The sequence below is a fragment of the Monodelphis domestica genome, chromosome 1, assembly GCF_027887165.1.
Source record: "Monodelphis domestica isolate mMonDom1 chromosome 1, mMonDom1.pri, whole genome shotgun sequence".
NCBI lineage: Eukaryota > Metazoa > Chordata > Mammalia > Didelphimorphia > Didelphidae > Monodelphis > Monodelphis domestica.
Window position 1 is genome coordinate 213,829,305 of NC_077227.1, and position 16,121 is coordinate 213,845,425.

General features: G+C 31.9%; 1 protein-coding gene across 11 annotated transcripts in view; it reads left to right on the top strand.

The window, feature by feature from the left end:
• Positions 1–16,121, top strand: part of HECTD1 (HECT domain E3 ubiquitin protein ligase 1) — a 111,558-nt gene that overhangs the window by 66,179 nt on the left and 29,258 nt on the right. For all 11 annotated transcript variants that reach the window (XM_001364054.5, XM_007472523.3, XM_007472524.3 and 8 more), the window contains exons 18-24: positions 847–941; positions 1,795–1,900; positions 6,157–6,291; positions 6,372–6,511; positions 9,691–10,014; positions 10,701–10,867; positions 10,971–11,147. In XM_001364054.5, coding sequence (XP_001364091.1) covers positions 847–941; positions 1,795–1,900; positions 6,157–6,291; positions 6,372–6,511; positions 9,691–10,014; positions 10,701–10,867; positions 10,971–11,147 — 1,144 coding nt within the window. The remainder of the gene's footprint in view (positions 1–846; positions 942–1,794; positions 1,901–6,156; positions 6,292–6,371; positions 6,512–9,690; positions 10,015–10,700; positions 10,868–10,970; positions 11,148–16,121) is intronic.

Sequence of the window (16,121 nt, forward strand, 5' to 3'; positions counted from 1 at the left end):
TAATTCAAAGCAAATCAAATGAAATGCTTCTCAGATATAATGAGGGAGAGCAAAATGAAGAGTAGTTGATGGAGCAATCTCTTCTTGAATGGAAGTGGAAAAGTAGGCTGTAGTAAGTGCAATCCCTTAGTATCATATTTTAATTCTCATTCTCTATAAGGCATTATTTTTCCTGGACTTCCTCAGAAGCTAAAGTATTAGAAGTGTTAAGTGAACTATGTAATATCTGACCTAAAAAAGTTGAGTAAAATAAAACAATTCATTAATAAATTTTACTAGCTTTTCTTTATTTGTTTAGTTTTAATGAATATATTTAGCTTTTTCTTTTTATTTCCTAATAATTGAAATAACATTTGAAAAGTCATCTTTTAGTCAGGAGTTTGAGCTAATTTATTGGTTTATTTCATGTAAAAACAAGGGTAAATGAAATCCAAGAGCACTTAGTACATTTCAAGCATAGATTTTTTTTTACCCAGGCCCCTCAAAATCAACTTGTGAGTTTCCATAAGAGAAATTCATGATTATTCTTTGTATCTGACAAAAATGATTTCTGGCCTGTTGGTCACTGTTTTGAATTCCTCTAGAATTTAATCAACCCTTAGTTTTTTTTAATCCATTCTCATGTGGTGATCATTTAGGAATGTAGGTTTTGTTAAAACTACCTTTTAAGCAGTTTCATAAAAGACGTTCATATAATAGAAAAATATTGGTGTTTAAGTATATTGTATTTTTATCTTTAATATCATAATTTTTTAGTTAAGGTATTTTATACAAATATGATCACTAACCCAATGAGAAAAGAATACTGTTATGGCTTTTTATATAAAAAGATTATTTTTCTTTTAGAGTGTGGATTTAGAGGTGAAACAAGACTGTAGTCAGCTAGTAGAGAGGATCAATGTTTTCAAGACGGCCTTCAGTGAAAATGAAGATGATGAAAGGTAAAAGCCACTTTTTTTCTTTAATTGTTCATACAAAATATGCAGCTTCTTAAATAGTGAAATATATATTTATATTTATATTCAGTTAATGAATGATTGAATAAAACTTGATTTGTGTGAGTTTATATGGAAAAAAGAAGTTTCCTGATACAGTAGAAAGAACCTTTCACTTAGAGCTGGGAAGTTTATGTCCTGTTTCTGTGAGGTACTTTCTGGCCATATGACTGGGAGCAGAATACTTAATCTCTGTTAATTTCAAACTACTCATGTAAAAAAGGGGGTAATTTTATTTAGAGTGATATTGCAGCCTTGTGATATATGTGTAAATTTTTCTTTACAAACCTTGAAATATTCCTCTGAACCAAATGTTCCTAGTAGTAGGTGCTTAATAAATGTTGAACTGAATTAAAGAAAGTATATGTTTTTCTTCATCTACTATTTGAAAAAATCAAAACTAGTTTTAAAATGCATGGTACTTCTACTGTGGAAGCAATTGATCTGGAAGGATTTTCTTTAGCAACAGAAATCTTCAAATTAATAAAGTTTATTTAGGACTATAAGAAATAAAGTTGAATTATGCATAAATGTCTCATTCCACAGAAATTTGCTAGAAGTAACATACAGTTTTTACCACATGGAAAAAGAAACATGACTATCAGTTCTTTTGTTTAGTAGATTTGGATTCCAATCTTGACTTAATAAGTTATCTCATTTAGTTCAGTATCTATTGCTTTATCCAATTGGATATTAGCTATTAGACAAGTCTTTTAACATAATTGTGCTTTTTAATAATTTATTTGAACAATATTTTAAAATTCTTACTCTCATTTAACAATTATTTTTATTGTCATAGTCGCCCAGCAGTTGCATTAATCCGAAAGTTAATAGCAGTGCTAGAATCTATTGAACGTCTACCTCTCCATTTGTATGATACCCCAGGATCTACATATAATCTCCAGGTAATTATAGAGCACATGAGCTAGTAAAAGTAGTAAATATTTATAACCAAACTTCCTATCCTGATGTTAAAAAGTTTTTTTCCTTTCTTGTATTTGATGGTGATTTAGGCAAATTTTAAAGACTATATAATTTCAGGTCAGATCTTCTTTGTAAATTACTATTCTGGTACTGTCAACCTTTGTGTCCTCAATAAGTATACAAGGAAGTGGTTTTTCACTACCCAAAAAAGATACAAAGAGCTAGGAATTAGAGGTAAATCCCCACCTGTGCCAACCAATATTCATGATGTCATGATACTTTTAAGAAATTTACTTTTGAAATAATATAATAACTGATTTTTTTTTTTACATGAGAAGTAAGGTCACTTTATACACTTTTTTAGGGGGAATCTCTTTTACTATTTTAATATTTCAAAGTCATAAAATACCTTTGTAAGCCTTCAATTTTTTTCTGTGAGAAAGTGTGATACTTAAAAAGAAGCATACACATGCTACAAACAAATGTATACCTGTTTTAAGTATTTATAAGAGCCTTATGATTTTACATTTTCTTTGTGACTTCACTGATTTTTATCCAGCCTATTAGTATTGAAAATAACTGATTATTGATTCTGCCTTCTATAGTTTTAGGTATTCCTCTCAACTCTGTGTCATTTGTAGATTTCAGAGGCTTTTTTGAAATCTTTCATAGAAATAATTTATAAAAATGTCAATTTGGACAGGGTCACTCTGAATCCTTTGGTATTGAACTAGAGGCTTCTGTTCAGATTGGCACCAATCAATTAACCATTGCTTTTGAAGTGTGGTTATTCAACTGCCTTTATTTTACTATCTTATGAAACTGTTATGTCAAAGTTTAAATAGTTTTCTAAAATCCAAGTTATATTCTGTGATATTTTTTGATAAGAAATATTAGTTTATGATATTAAAAAAGAAAATTATACTAGTTTAGTGCTTAGTAGTTAGATTAGTCTTAGGAAACTCATTCCTATTCCCAAGTGCCTCGAAGCTATTTAATAATCTTCTCTCTAATTATGTAGGCTATCATTCCAGTTTCTATACTTTTACAACCTTTTTTTGAAATAAGAAGTTTGTCACATGTTTTCCCTTTTCCTTTTCTTCATGATTTTCCAGAAATTATCAGCATTTTCTTCACAGTAACTCATTTCTTTGTTTATGAGTTTCTAATAGCTCTTTTTAGTCAGACTCCCTTAAGTTATATGCCTTTTCCCCCTTCTATATTGAAATTCTAAAGTGAATGTTTAATCTCATACTTTGTAATTTGTCCATGTCCTTTCTCATACCTTCCATAGAGGATCCACCCATTGTTTTTAGAGGTCATTTTTCTTTTGGTGTCTCATGCATACAGAATTACTTGGTAAAGATATTTTATTTTATTATTTTTGTTTTATTTTATTAAATTTATTGTTTATTTTGATTTATTATTTTATGTTATTCCCATTTATTTTATTATATATTGCACAATATAATATGAATTATTGAATTTTATTATTTATTTTATTAGTTATTGTTTTAGTAAAATTTATGTTATTAAAGATATTTACACATAATAACAATTTTTCACATGAGTTTTTTGAAGTTATATGATCCAAATTGTCTCACTTCCCTCTCCCTTCCTGGAGATGGTAAGCAATTTGATCTGGATTATACTTGTATTATCATGTAAAACATATTTCACATATTGAGGACAGCTATTATTTACTTGAGTGTTCCCTAGGATAAACAACCTTCCTATGCAAGTTCTTTGAAGGTAGAAACTTTTATATTATCTTCGTATCATCAACACTGAATATAGTTCCTAGAAGTTCTTTTTTTTTTTTAAACCCTTACCTTCCATCTTAGAATCAATACTGTGTATTGGCTCCAAGGCAGAAGTGTGTTAAGGGCTAGGCAATGTGGGTCAAGTGACTTGCCCAGGATCACACAGCTGGGAAGTGGCTGAGGCCAGATTTGAACCTAAGACTTTCCATCTCTAGGCCTGACACTCAATCCACTGAGCTACCCGGCTCCCTCCCCCCCACCCCCAGGTTTTTAATAAAATTCTTATTGGTTACTTGATTGCCTTTTCTTGGCTCATTAAAGAAGATAGTTAAAAATCTTATAAAGAAGCAAAATGTTTTAAAAGCCTCCGTGGTTTGATGAAGAATAAAGTTATGTCAGGGGCAGTTAGGTGATTCAGTAGATTGAGAGCCAAGCCTAAAGGTCCTAGGTTCAAGTCTGGCCTCAAAGATTTCCTAGCTGTGGGACCCCAGTTACTTAGCCCTTACCACTCTTCTGCCTTGGACCAAAACTTAGTATTAATTCTGAGACAGAAGGAAAGGTTTTTTATTTAAAAACAAACCAAAAAATAGTTATACCACACTAACCTCATTTCCTTTTCTTACAGGGTTACTAAACTGATAGATCAGGGAAATATTGAAGATATGTTTATCCAAATCTTAAAGAATTTCATATGGTGATTGGGCTGAACTTTTTTAGCAAAGGAGGGGATTAGGGAAGGATTTTTCTAAGGAGAAGAAATGAATAATTACTGCAGATTAATGCCTAACCCCAGATTCATGACTTAGATATAGAATTATATTTTATCCTTAGGGACCTTCGTACTTTTACTGAAGCAGAGAGTTTGGGACCTAGACCTGGAAGAATTTGTACCTTGTTATATTGAATCATAGATACATGATTTCCTTGTAGGCCATTCCACATAGACTTAGAGGTAGGAATTGAGAGTAAGGCTTTTATTAGAGTTTGGTTAAGGCTCAGTTTCTCAATTCCTTCTCATTCTTTTGGTCAGACTTTATGTAAGAGCAATAATCTAGAATAGTGGTACTTGGGCACTGCTTTCTAGACCAGATCTCTGGCAAAGAAAATGAAAAAGTTATCATAATGCATAGAAGACAGTTTCTGGGACAAAGAAATTCATTGCCCTATCAACACCAATATAAGTTGTAGGGCAGACTGTATATATCATTACTATACTTAGTGATAAAGATAGATTCAGAAGTAAAAGAATATTTTCTTTCAAGAAACATACAGCCTTATCAATGGAGACAAAAATATAAAGAAACACATAATCAGTTATTTAGCGCATATGTACTTTAACTAATGTAGAAATATGAAATAACGTGTAAATACTAGAGTGTACACAATATTCAAGTGGTTAGTTCATTGAAAAAAAAATTGGAAGCTACATCTGTATTCAGTTGTTAAGCATCTATTTTTATGTTTCTGTTTGAGAACTGTATGGAAAATAACACACTACTGCTAATTGTGGGTTCGCTCCTAATGGACTTCCCTGACCAGCAGGGTCCCACAAGGGAAGGGGCTCACCTTTGTAATGGGACCGAGGAGAGATAGGAACCGAGAACCAGGGTGGAAATGAAAGACACCGACACATCAGTGATAGGATAGGGCAGGCAACCCCTATGATTTTCCTCAAGGCGGAAAATGAGGATAATGGAATACAAGGTGGTTGAGGAGATTAAGGTAGAGAATGCAGGCTGAGATGGTCACAGCCTCGGGGAAGGAAAGGACTTGGAGGAGAAAGAGAGAGAGAAATGATGATCCTAGCTAGGGAAAGAACCTTCCTAAAAAAAGAAAATTCCAGAGGTTGCCTTGCTTTTATTGATGAGGAGGCAGAGGGATGCCTCTAATCACGTAACAATTACATCACATATCTTAGACAATCAAGATTGGGTGGTATAGTGGAGGGAACACCCTTTGGGCGTGTAGGACATAACCGTGCTTTCCCGGGCAAGTCTCCGAACATGTTAATGGGCTTGTGTTGGGCAATAGGTCCCGTGATCAGGTCAAGGTTACCTTCACAAACCTTATCGGTAAAGCCTCATGCTTGGAGACACAGTAATAATACAGTCATCTATATTTCATAGATGTGAATATGCTTGGGATGCTACACTAATTGTAAAAACATTTGGCATAATGGGAAACAACTACAGTATGCAATATTTCCATTGTGAATTTAAATTATTTTATCAACATATCATTTTGTTGGAATTAAGTGAAAATTCAGAGCAATTATTAGGTTGTATGTGAACTATGCTTTTCTTGATAATCTTTGCTGATTTTTCATTCAGTTCTGAGAATTAATGGGAATGATTCAGTTTTGCTGCTGAAATGTTTTTCAAAAACTATTTCTATTAAAGTGATCATATAGTTATATTTCACAATTCTAGACAAGCAAGGCATTTTATGCACCATTTCTTTTTTTTTTAAATAAGATTTTGACAAGAAGATTACGATTTCGTTTGGAACGTGCATCTGGGGAAACATCATTAATAGACCGAACTGGAAGAATGTTGAAAATGGAACCCCTAGCAACAGTTGAATCTTTAGAACAGTATCTTTTGAAAATGGTGAGCATTATTCCTTTTTTAGTCCTTTTGAAGTTAGTGGAATCATTTAGGTTGATATGGTCTTTGTTCTTTGTTTTCAGGTAGCAAAGCAGTGGTACGATTTTGATAGGTCATCTTTTGTTTTTGTTCGGAAACTAAGAGAAGGGCAAAACTTTGTATTCCGGCATCAGCATGATTTTGATGAAAATGGAATCATTTATTGGATTGGGACAAATGCTAAGTAAGTAAACTTTCTTTTGATATATACTAATTGTAATAAACTTACTTTGAAAGCTCCATGATTTCATAAGCTACCCAACAAATACTTACCACCACCACTCAGTGCCTTTTTTTTTATTGCAATTCTTTTTCCATGTTTTCTCCTAGTTCTTCCCTAGTATCCTGGGGAAAACTGGTACTGTTTTTTGTTGTTTGAATATCTTAGTTTAAGATACAAGCTATTCACATTTTCTTTCCTTTTCTGATGAGTGTATCTGTTATTATGATCATATAGTTCTTGTCTTTCTTTAGTATACTATCTTGCCCATAAATGGTCATTGGCAACACAGTAAAAATATTTGGTGTTTGCCTCTATTATTCAACAAGTATTCAGTAAACTTTTGTCTACCAGGCATTGTGCTAAGTGCTAAACATCTAGGCACAAAGGAGGAAATAATTCTTACTTGCCAGAATTTTTTGTTTTTTTTTCTATTGCAATAGATAAGTATGTATGTGAATACATGCAGTACAAATATAAGATAAAAAATATAAATATATATGTGTGTGTATATATATATAAAGTAGTGTAAATATAAGATCATTTGGGAGAAAGGGTATTAACAGTTGGGGGAGATGCATAATAAATATAATGCATAATGAATATAATGCTTGAGTTCTTCTAAAAGGAAGAGGCCTTTGAGAGCCGACATTTTCACTAAGAGTTGTCATATACACTCATTCAGATCATTTTATTTTTCATCTATTAAGTGACTTTGTTAACCTGTATATTTTATAATGTTATTTTTAAGATTTTGCTGGAATAGGGTGGGTTCTGGGTTTCCTGCCTTCATTCAGTCAGCCATTTTGGCTAGTATTCCCTGTATTTTATTTTATTTTTCTAATTAATATTTTTTCCTGGTATTTTATCTTAAAATAACATTCTTTTGACAGTAAAGTGGCATGATCATGCTTATGTTTTAGGTATACTTTATATATTGAGTTAAGAGTTATTTTAGTCATGTAGAATGGCCAGTGCAAAGGCATGAAGACAGGAATTAGAGTGCCTTATTTGAGCAAGAGTGAAAGTCAGTTTTTCTGGATTGTAGAATGCTGGAGAAGTAATGCCCAGGGGGACTTGGAAGAGAGGATGGTGCCTGATAGCAACGGGTTTTAAAGCTAAATTGAGGTGTTTATTATTTATATATGAAACCTTTTGAGTTGGGAAATCAAATCATCAGAGCTAAATTTTAGGAAAATTCCTCGGACAGCAATGGTAGGATAGACTGTAGTGGAGAGATACTTCACTCAGGAAAGCCAATTAATTAAGCTTTTGAAATCTAAGCCATGGCTGCCTATTTTTATAAGTTGTTTTTTTTTTTTACATTTTCAAATGAAATTCTGTTCTATATTAAAATATTATTTTATTGTATTAAAAAGTGTAAAAACCTCTCTTTGCTTGCAGCTTTGCTAACCCCTCCCTGATCTAGGCAAGGCCTTTGTGAGCAAAGACAATGGCTTGGGTTTTAAAAAAAACGTTGTGAGGGTAGATGTGGCAATATTTGGCAACTGATTAGTTATGTGGTATGAAATAGAGTGCAAAGTCAAGAATAATGCCAAGAGACTGGAAAAAAGATGATACCTTTAAACAGAAACAAGGAATAAACAGAAATTTGGAAGGGTCAAGGTTTGTTAAGAAAGATCAGTAGTTTCTGTTTTGGATATAAATTTAAGATATGCCTGGGACATATAATTTGAAATATCCAAATGGCATTTAGTTCTGGGGCTGGATAGTTAAATATATAGGTAGAGCTTAACTGGATGAGGTCAGCAAGAGAGACCACATGGTTCATGTTCTCAGCACCTCACATCTCCTTTGATGTTCTCCTGCTTATAGCCAGGCTTAATACCATAAAAGGTTACTGCTGGAAGATTGTTTCATCTTGTTCTTGGTTGTATGGATTAGAAACATTTATTCTGTTTTTATTTTGTATATATTCATACCCTTTGTAGACAGTATTCTTTGAGAAAATAAATATTTAGTATCTACTATTACCATTGTGTTTTATTAAATAAGTACCTTTTCCAAATGGAATCCAGCAAGGCTCCCCATCTGTCTCATTTATAGGCTTTATACTCTCATTGGCAAGAATAATTGATCCAACATATGTAGACCCTATCAGTCCTATTCCAGGTGCATTATGTAACTTATAACTTCATTAATTTAAAGTTGGGAAGAACTCCTGGGCCTGACCTGACATAAAACAATCTAAATTGGGTGGTAGGATAACTTGGCCAATTTAAGTCACATTTGAAGAATCATCCATGAGAATGGAAAAAATCACAAATGATGTCATTACCATACCTTTATCATATCATGCCATATCTTTACCAAAAATTCTCTCTGTCTTCAGTCTTACCACTCTCTGACCTGTCTGCAAAGCTAGAACTATCTTGTTTTTTGTATATTCATTACCTGAATTTGAGAGCTTTAGGGTTTTAAAAAATATCACTTTGGTATTTTTGGTCAAAACTTCAGATTTACTTGAATGTCCCACATGTCCCCATCAGTTTTTGTAATCATAAAGATAAATTAAATTTTCCTAGTCTCTTTAGATAGTATGTCAGTCATTAGCAGTTAAAACCCTCTCTGGTTTTCTTTTTTTTTTCCTGGGGTTGGGGGCTGGGTGGTACTTTTTGTGGTACTTCACTCTGTTAGGCTCACTTGTTCCTCAAAATCATGTGTCATTTCTCAAATGTTGCTACTTATAAGGATGTGAATGTACTCAATATGAAAACTGAGGTCAGTTTTGTAGATTGAAGGATTAAACGAAATAGCATTTCAAGGTATACCCTTCATCAGTAACCTTCCTTGGTATCAAGATTTATCTGTCAGCAGGAGAAAATAAGTCATTGTGAATGATGGAATCACCCAGGTTTTAATATATTTGAATGCATTTAATATTTGATCATATCCAAAGAATGGATATTATATCCATTATATCCATATCCAAACATATTAAAATGAGTGAAATTTAAATGAGCAACATTTAAAAGTACTTAACTGTGAATATTGTTACCTATAGCGTTTCCATTTTAATTCATAGGTTTCCCTTTCCCCCTTCCTCATTGTAAAAAAGAAAATAAAAGAAATCAGTATAATCAGCACAAATATTTTCCTAATATTTTCATTTTACTTTTTAGAACTGCATATGAGTGGGTGAATCCAGCAGCCTATGGATTGGTGGTAGTAACATCATCAGAGGGAAGAAATCTGCCTTATGGCCGCTTAGAAGACATCTTAAGTCGGGATAGTTCAGCGCTTAATTGTCATAGCAATGATGATAAGAATGCTTGGTTTGCCATAGATCTTGGTCTGTGGGTCATCCCATCAGCGTATACATTACGCCATGCTCGTGGTTATGGAAGATCTGCACTTAGAAACTGGGTTTTCCAAGTATCCAAAGATGGACAGAACTGGACTACTTTGTATACACATGTTGATGATTGTAGTCTGAATGAACCAGGGTTAGTTAAAGAGTGTCTTTACAAATTGGGAAATTGTGTTTCTTTGTAATGTGGTATTTTAAAATTACTTGTCTACTAATTTTAGAGAAATATGTATTATAAAATAATAATTGCATTTAGAATTTGAAAATTTTTTAATGTGCCCTCTCAACTTATGATATTAGCAAAATGGGTGTAAAAAACATAGAACACTCATCATTCACAAGCATTTTTAAATTTACCCCCTTTAAACTCTTAACTTTCATCTGGGGTTAAGTGACTTGCCAAGGTTCGCAGAGCTGGGAAGTGTCTGAGGTCAGATTTGAATGTAAGACCTCCCATCTCTAGGCCTGGCTCTCAATCTACTGGGCCACATCTCCTGCCTTAAGCACTTATGTACCAGGTTCTGTCCTGAGTACTGCTTCAAAGTTAGTTTAAATGCATTCATGGCAAATATCATATATTTGCATTTTGTGTGTCAAATTTTGATTTTGGGAGGGCTTAAATTTTTTTCTCAGTTGACATTTTGTTTTCTTGGAACAGTTATCAAATATTTAAGTTCTTGACAAAGTCTAAAATTCAATATATTTAATAGGTACACCCATTAACTTAATTATCATCCTAGTATATTAAATAGTAACATTTTGAAACCCATTTTAAAGTTTTTAACATTGATTTTTAAATATTTTTTCTCAACTCTTAAAAAGATCAACAGCAACATGGCCTCTTGATCCACCAAAGGATGAGAAACAAGGCTGGAGGCATGTGAGAATCAAACAAATGGGAAAGAATGCTAGTGGCCAAACACACTACCTCTCCTTATCTGGATTTGAACTTTATGGCACTGTGAATGGAGTATGTGAAGATCAGCTAGGTAAATAATTGATAATGTAACAATTTTTTTCTAATGTTAATAGAAAATTAACTATTTTCAAATGTGAGTTGTTTGTGACTGTGTTGGAATTGTCATTTTATAGGAAAAGCAGCTAAGGAAGCAGAGGCTAATTTAAGAAGGCAACGGCGTCTGGTACGCTCCCAAGTTTTGAAGTACATGGTTCCAGGAGCCCGGGTAATACGAGGAATTGATTGGAAATGGAGAGATCAGGATGGCAGTCCACAAGGAGAAGGCACTGTCACAGGAGAACTACATAATGGTCAGTAGGTACCTGTGAATTTGAGAGCCATAGGGTTTTAAAAGATCCCTTGTTGGTATTTTTGGTTAAAACTTGGAACTGACTTGTAGTTTATTCCTCTCCATTTTAATAATATTTTAGAGACCAAATAGGTATTTTCTAAAATGTTTTTTCATGATTGTAACAATTAATTGTAATAATTATAATAGCAGCCATGATATATTTTACAAAGAATTGAAGTAGGTACCACTTTAGTGATTTAGTGATTAGGAGAAATTTGAAGATCCTGAATTATTTCTACATATTTGTGATTTTTAAAAATATGATTGTTATGATGGTTTAAGTAAAAGTACCTGAAATTTTAATATTACTTTGCCATACACATAACTTTCAAATACCTCTTTCTACCTTTAACTTAGCAGCTATGATATTCTTATTTGACTTTTATTTTGTAACATCTGGTAGATATATCTTGTCATTTTTACTTTATTGGGATCATGCAGAATTCCTTTTTTAGTACTGTAAACCTTATTAGAAAGCATTTTTAAAAGTTTCCCATTGCACAAGAACTTGAAGGATCTGTGTAGTTAACTTTTATTTTCACCTATCATTCCTTTTTTGTGAGAGGTCCCCCTTAGAATTAAATTAATGGAGTAAATTTTCCATTGATTATTTGACCTTTATATTTATTTCCTTAGATTCATTATTACCTAACCTCAGTATTACCTTGTAGTATTGCAGCTAAAGTTAATGTCCATGAGATTGCTATTTGTAACTGTGAAAAAAGTTCTTGGTGGTTTTAGTTCGATTTTTCAGAGTAAAGGTTGATCAGAACTATCAGAAATAACTAAAGCATCTGAGTCCTTCTTTTCAGAGACTTGCCAAATAAAAACAATAGGAAGTGAAGTTTCTATATATATATTTTCTGTTAAAATAGTAACTATTTTGCATGAAAAAGGACCTTGTTTTAATTTTTAACATATTGGGTATTATGTAGGAACAATTAATTTATCATATAAATAGAAATGCCAGTGTAAAATTCCTCAGTAAGTTCATTTATTTCTTCCTTCTTTAATTCCATTCTCCTAAATTTAATACATTAAAAAAAAAGATCTAAATATGGGCCTAAAATCATTAATAAATTTCCTGTGGAACCTTGGCAGTAAAGTTGTTGCCTGACCATTTTTAAAAAATCAAAACATGAACCTTCTTTGTTTCATGTTTTGGCAAGCATTCTCTTTTTGAATGAGAGCACTTTGCTCCTAGTTAAATTGTTCTTGAAATTAATTTTAGTGCCAAGGAAAGAGCAAAAACCAATTGATTTGTCTTGTATTTAGCAATAGTCAAAGTGTACCTGCTACAACTCTACAGGGGAAATGGACTTAACTAGCAGTATGTGGAGTGATAAGATTCAACTGGCTTGGGTTATTATAGGTATATTGAGGTATATTAATATATATCTATGTATATATAAGGGTTTTGGATGTCTTAAGATGATAATAACAGTCTTGCCCAGAATTGTCTATCTTAATGAGAGTTTGTAAAATATATATTATTGTAGCTTCCTTATAAGATAATTATTTCCCAAATGTTTACTAGGGAGAGAAGTTGCATCTGTCCATGTTAATTTTCAGTGAAAACAAATTTAATCCTATTGTAAAGTCAAATATGAAAGGCTTGTATATTTTGATAGATCATTTTGGATCATCTAAAGTTGTGTCCCTTTCCATTTTTCTTTATCTTTAGAGGGACACTTCTCTATTCCAAGAATATTCCATTATTTTCTTTTTTTTATAAATTATCTCTTCTCTCTAAAAGTTTCTTAGGACTCTTGTGGTACCCATACTTTCCCCTTTAACTTATTTAATAAGAATAAGACATAATGTTGAATATTAACTTTTTGTGTGGTTAACTTTTTAAAAATCCTAATCTTAATTATTTGTTGATTTTTTTTAAAGTAAAATTGAACTCTTTCAATCAACAAAGCATGTTTTTCCTTTCCCTTTCTCCTTACCTACTATAAATAAAATGGAAGAACAAAACTCTTATAACTGAAAAGCAAAACTCATTTTCACATCAACAGTATCAAAAAATGTGTATTATACTTAGTACCCTAAATCCCATTGCCTCTTGGTCAGTTAGTGGGTAGCGTGATTTATCACTGTTAACTCTGGAATCATGGTTGGTCATTAAATGTTCCAGGGTTGGTTTTATTTTTTTCATGACATTGATCTTTGAGTATAAATTTTTCTCTTAGTTCTCATTTCACTCTGTTGGTTCATTCATGTCTTCCTCGATTTTGCTAAGAAATATCCCCTTCATCTCATAACACAATTTTCTATTATATTTTAATACAGTAATTTGTTCAATCATTCTCCAAATGATAATCACCCTCCTAAGTTCCCAGTCCATTGAGCATTAACTCTGATTAAACAAACATTAAAGAGAGTTATACAAAAATAATTTCAATGATTTTTGACAGACAAAAGACATAATTGTTTAACTACACGTATTTAGATTGAGCATATATATACTAAAAATGTTTTTTTCAGGCTAACTTGTAAATTTAATGATATTTCAATAAAATACCAAGGGGCTATTTCATATAATTAGACTATTTTATAGTAAAATTCATATTAAAAATAAGATAGACAATATAATGGATATCATGATAAACATCCAATAAATGTAAATAGCACTATGAGATCTCAATATATGTTATGAAATAATTATTGCATAAGCTGTTGAGTAGTGGGGAAAGCATAGATTGATTAATGGAAAGTAAGAGAGAATCCAGAAGGAGAATGAAATGTTTATACAAGATAAATATTTAATAAACAAAATTTTGAAACATTAAGGAATGGAATCACTATTAAAAAATTGTTGGATAGTCATACAGAAGAAAATGAGTTTAGCTCTTTCTAAGTCTTAAGAGACTTGAAGAGATACCAAGCTAATACTCAGTCTCCCTGTAGTACTTTAGCAAGTTGGGAGAAGTTTTCACTTGTTGAATTTAGCATACAACATAATAAAATCTAACTGGATCAGTGATGTGAACATTTAAAGACTCTGTAGAGAATGAAGATAGATGTTCCAATTCCTCTGTGTTTTTTTTTTTTTTTTAAGAAAACACAGAGTTGAGTTGGATTGAAGTAATATCCATGATTTGTAACAGCAAGAGGTCTTGATGCATATTCATATTCCCCAGGTCCCTAATCCCAGTTCCACTTAGTGGACTATCTCCTTATTCTTTATCCCTTCTGGACCTCTTGTCCTAGGTTTGATGGCAGCTACCACCAATATCATAGAGTTGAGAGAATCATTATTCCTACTGCCTAGCCTCCCAAGTTAGAATTCTGTATTTTCTCCAAAGAAACGTTAGTTTACATATCAGTTATCTTCTACTGTATTTATAATATACTATGACTGGTAAGTTTGTGGAATGACCTCAGAACTATTTGGTATGAGGTTTCTATGGGAAAATCTGTTTTGAGTTTCAAAAAAAATTTAATTTAGAATTGAATTTTTGATTCTGTAATGGTTTCTAAGATGTGGTTTGTTTTCATGGGAAAGCTGAATAAGATAGAGCATATATTTATAAAGAAAATGATTTAAAAAACCTTAAAGTATAAAAGGTCTTTAATAAGGTTTTTAAAACTTCTCATCTCTCCCATCCTTTCTCTCTGCAAGAAAAGAAATATGTTAATTTCAAAAGGCATGCAAGGCAAAGTAAGAAAATTAAGGTGCTAGCCAAATAAAATAGATTAAATCCAGAAAAGATTTCTGGGAATATGCTCAAATCCATATAATTAACTCCATCAGATAATTGAGTTGTTTATCCAAGCACTGGGGCTTGTAATCAGAAAGACTTCAACTTCGAAGTCAAGTCCAGCCTCAGACATTTACTAGCTATATGACCTGGGGAAGTCATTTAACTCTGTTTGCCTAAGTTCCTCATCTGTAAAGTGAACTGGAGAAGGAAATGGCAAACCACTCCAGCATCTTTGCCAAGAAAATCCTAATATAGGGTCATGAAAAGTTGAGCATAACTGAAACAGCTGAAGAAAATATTTTACATATAATCAGGGATGTTTCAAGGGAATTGGTAATATTTAAAGTGACTATGCATTTACTTCTGACTATTGCTTATAATGTTAAAACCATTTTAAAGTGGTTTAGAAATATTAAAATACTTTTTTATGGGTAAATCCTGGGCAAATATTTTGTTTAAATATTAGATCTTTTGAGTTAGAGACAGATAAAAAGGTGACACTGTTAGAGATTACACTAATATTAACAGCTAGTATATATGGTACTTTAATATTTACAAAACACTTCACATGTGCAATTTCATTTGATTCTCACAGTATGCAGTGTTCAGGAAGTAATGTTATTTTCTCCATTTTACAGATTAGAAAATTAATGCAGAGAAGTTAAATGATTTGACCAGGGTGATATAGTGTCTGAGCCAGGTTTCTAAATTGGGTCTTCCTCACTCCAAGTCCAACACTATTCACTGTGCTACCTACCTGCCTCAGACATACTTTTAAATTTGAAAATGACAATAGGTTTTTTTTAATTTTTTTAAGAAAAGAAAGTATGTATTACACATTTTTCTTTATATATGAAATGGTTATATTATAAATCTTAAAGATTGTTAAATTTTTCTTTTTCTGAAATCAGTTTAATGTTTATTTTTAACTCATTTGCTTTTTACTAATTTGCTAATTACCTTCATTTTATATTAAACTGGTTTCTCTTTCAGGTATATGTTAATACAAATTGAAGGGTTATAATTCTTTATGATAATTCATTTAACATGTCTATGAGATAATATAGTATGTAATTACAGACCAACTCACTGACTGAAATTTTCTGTGCCTGATCCTTCTTATAATAAGACTCCATGAAAAAGAATCTCTGAACTTCAAAATCTGACCAAAATATACTTGTTCTTACTTTAAAAAGAATTAATGCTTTATGTGTAATGTTCCC